Source organism: Sinocyclocheilus rhinocerous, unplaced genomic scaffold (genome assembly GCF_001515625.1).
Source record: "Sinocyclocheilus rhinocerous isolate Xijiao unplaced genomic scaffold, SAMN03320098_v1.1 scaffold820, whole genome shotgun sequence".
Classification (NCBI taxonomy): Eukaryota; Metazoa; Chordata; class Actinopteri; order Cypriniformes; family Cyprinidae; genus Sinocyclocheilus; species Sinocyclocheilus rhinocerous.
The window spans coordinates 207,727-209,582 of NW_015670386.1; the positions used below are offsets into that span (position 1 = coordinate 207,727).

Genomic DNA, 1,856 nt, shown 5'->3' on the forward strand with positions numbered 1-1,856 from the left:
TTGTCTTGGCCAGCTAGAGCCTTTCTCATTACTAGAAACCATAAAGGCTTGCCGCCCTGGACGTCTGATGATGTTTGACAGTTCGCAATATCCTTATAACTGTTTTAACTATGATGGAGAAGGATACCCCTCATGTGGCACTGATGAAGAGAAGAAAGTGTGTCGACCAGCTTACAGGTATTTCATTGTTGTTGTTATTATATTATATTACATTATTTAATATATGTATTATATTATATTATATTATATTGTCTTAGATATAATATAAAAAGTAGTAATAGTAGCCTAATTTACTAATTAATTATATATTAATTTAATAAATTAGCACTTTTTACATTAGCACTTTTACAATAAGTTAGTAAATTAAATTAAATACTAGTTAATGTTATTATTGTTATGATGTTTTTTATTATTGTATGTTTCAATATGTATTTCTAAATTTGGTACATTAATGAAGTATTAAGCATTACAGAGGGTAATAACGTTTATAAGTAATTAATGAAAGGTTATTATAATATAAGTTATGAAATATATATTATGTATATATGTGTATGTGTGTATGATGTATGTATGTATGTATATATATATATATATAATTACAGAAATATTTATTAATAATTATAATTATAGTAACTTGTCTGCTGTTGGCTTGATCAGAGCACACTTGCAATATGGAGTCTCTTACAATATTATTAATAGAGTTTCATTTAAAGTATAGTAATTATATATTTAAAGTATATTTTTACATTTAAAGTATATCATATTTGTAATATTCTATTCATTATTTCTGCGTGAATGATTACAAATAAGCTTGTAAACCCTAAATTAGGGGATACAGACCGCTTTAAAGGGACAAATCTTTTCTTACTCTTTCTCTGACATCCGTTTTCTGTCCCTCTCTATCAGTTACATTGCACTAATAGCGATGGCTATACAGCAGAGCCCAGAGAACAAAGTTACCCTATCAGGAATCTACGAGTTCATCATGAAGAGATTTCCTTATTACAGAACCAACCAGAGGGCTTGGCAAAACTCAATTCGTCATAACCTCTCTCTAAACAGCTGCTTTATAAAGGTACGATGGAGACTGGATGTGTATGTTAAAACGTAAACGTCAAGTACCAAGATAAAAAAAGAAAAGAATGAATGAACAGTTTCCAATATATGAACAACCAGATTGTTTTGTTATGTTGTGCATCACAGCAAGTTCTGAAATCTGTACTCAGTTGCAATAAATGTTTAAGAAATAAAGAAAACCCATAGTTATAATTAGTAAGGTAAAGGCATTATTACTAATGGTTTTCCTAACTTTAGGGGTTTGTTGTAACTGGCTGCTGATTATTTGTTTTCCTCAGGTGCCCCGTACGGAAGGTAACGAGAAAGGAAAAGGTAATTACTGGACATTCGCCACAGGCTGCGAGTCCATGCTGGACCTCTTTGAAAATGGCAACTTTCGTCGCCGCCGCCGCAGACGCAACTTAAAAATGGGCCTGAAGGAGCCAGCCGAACCCGGCTGCGAGTCCATGCTGGACCTCTTTGAAAATGGCAACTTTCGTCGCCGCCGCCGCCGCCGCAACTTAAAAATGGGCCTGAAGGAGCCAGCCGAACCCTTTGTTGCCATGGACACTCATCAGGGCATTGCAGTAAGACCCACGGATTCAGATTCTTTCTGCCCTGTGAACACTAGTCACAGACCGGCCCAAAACAAACCTGAGCCCGAGATCAAATTCAGCATTGACTACATTCTCTCCACGCCAGACCCTCTGCCCGGGTTCAGAGCCCCTAACAGTGGAGCTGGAGCTGTGATCCATCATCTGGAGCCGCAACATCTCAGTCTACACTTCTGGACCATGTAA

At 35.9% G+C, this 1,856-nt stretch overlaps 1 protein-coding gene across 1 annotated transcript; it reads left to right on the forward strand.

Annotated features, from left to right (window-relative positions):
* On the forward strand, positions 1-1,856 carry LOC107734180 (forkhead box protein L1-like). Its single transcript, XM_016546055.1, has 4 exons — positions 1-177; positions 907-1,075; positions 1,356-1,502; positions 1,599-1,856. The coding sequence occupies exons 1-4, from the start codon at positions 68-70 to the stop codon at positions 1,854-1,856; spliced, it is 684 nt and encodes a 227-aa protein (XP_016401541.1). The 5' UTR covers positions 1-67.

Coding starts and splice junctions, on each gene's coding strand:
- LOC107734180 (XM_016546055.1), top strand. CDS start 68: ATGATGTTTGACAGTTCGCAATATCCTTATAACTGTTTTAACTATGAT. Junction 178..906: donor GTGTGTCGACCAGCTTACAG/GTATTTCATTGT, acceptor CCTCTCTATCAG/TTACATTGCACTAATAGCGA. Junction 1,076..1,355: donor TAAACAGCTGCTTTATAAAG/GTACGATGGAGA, acceptor TGTTTTCCTCAG/GTGCCCCGTACGGAAGGTAA.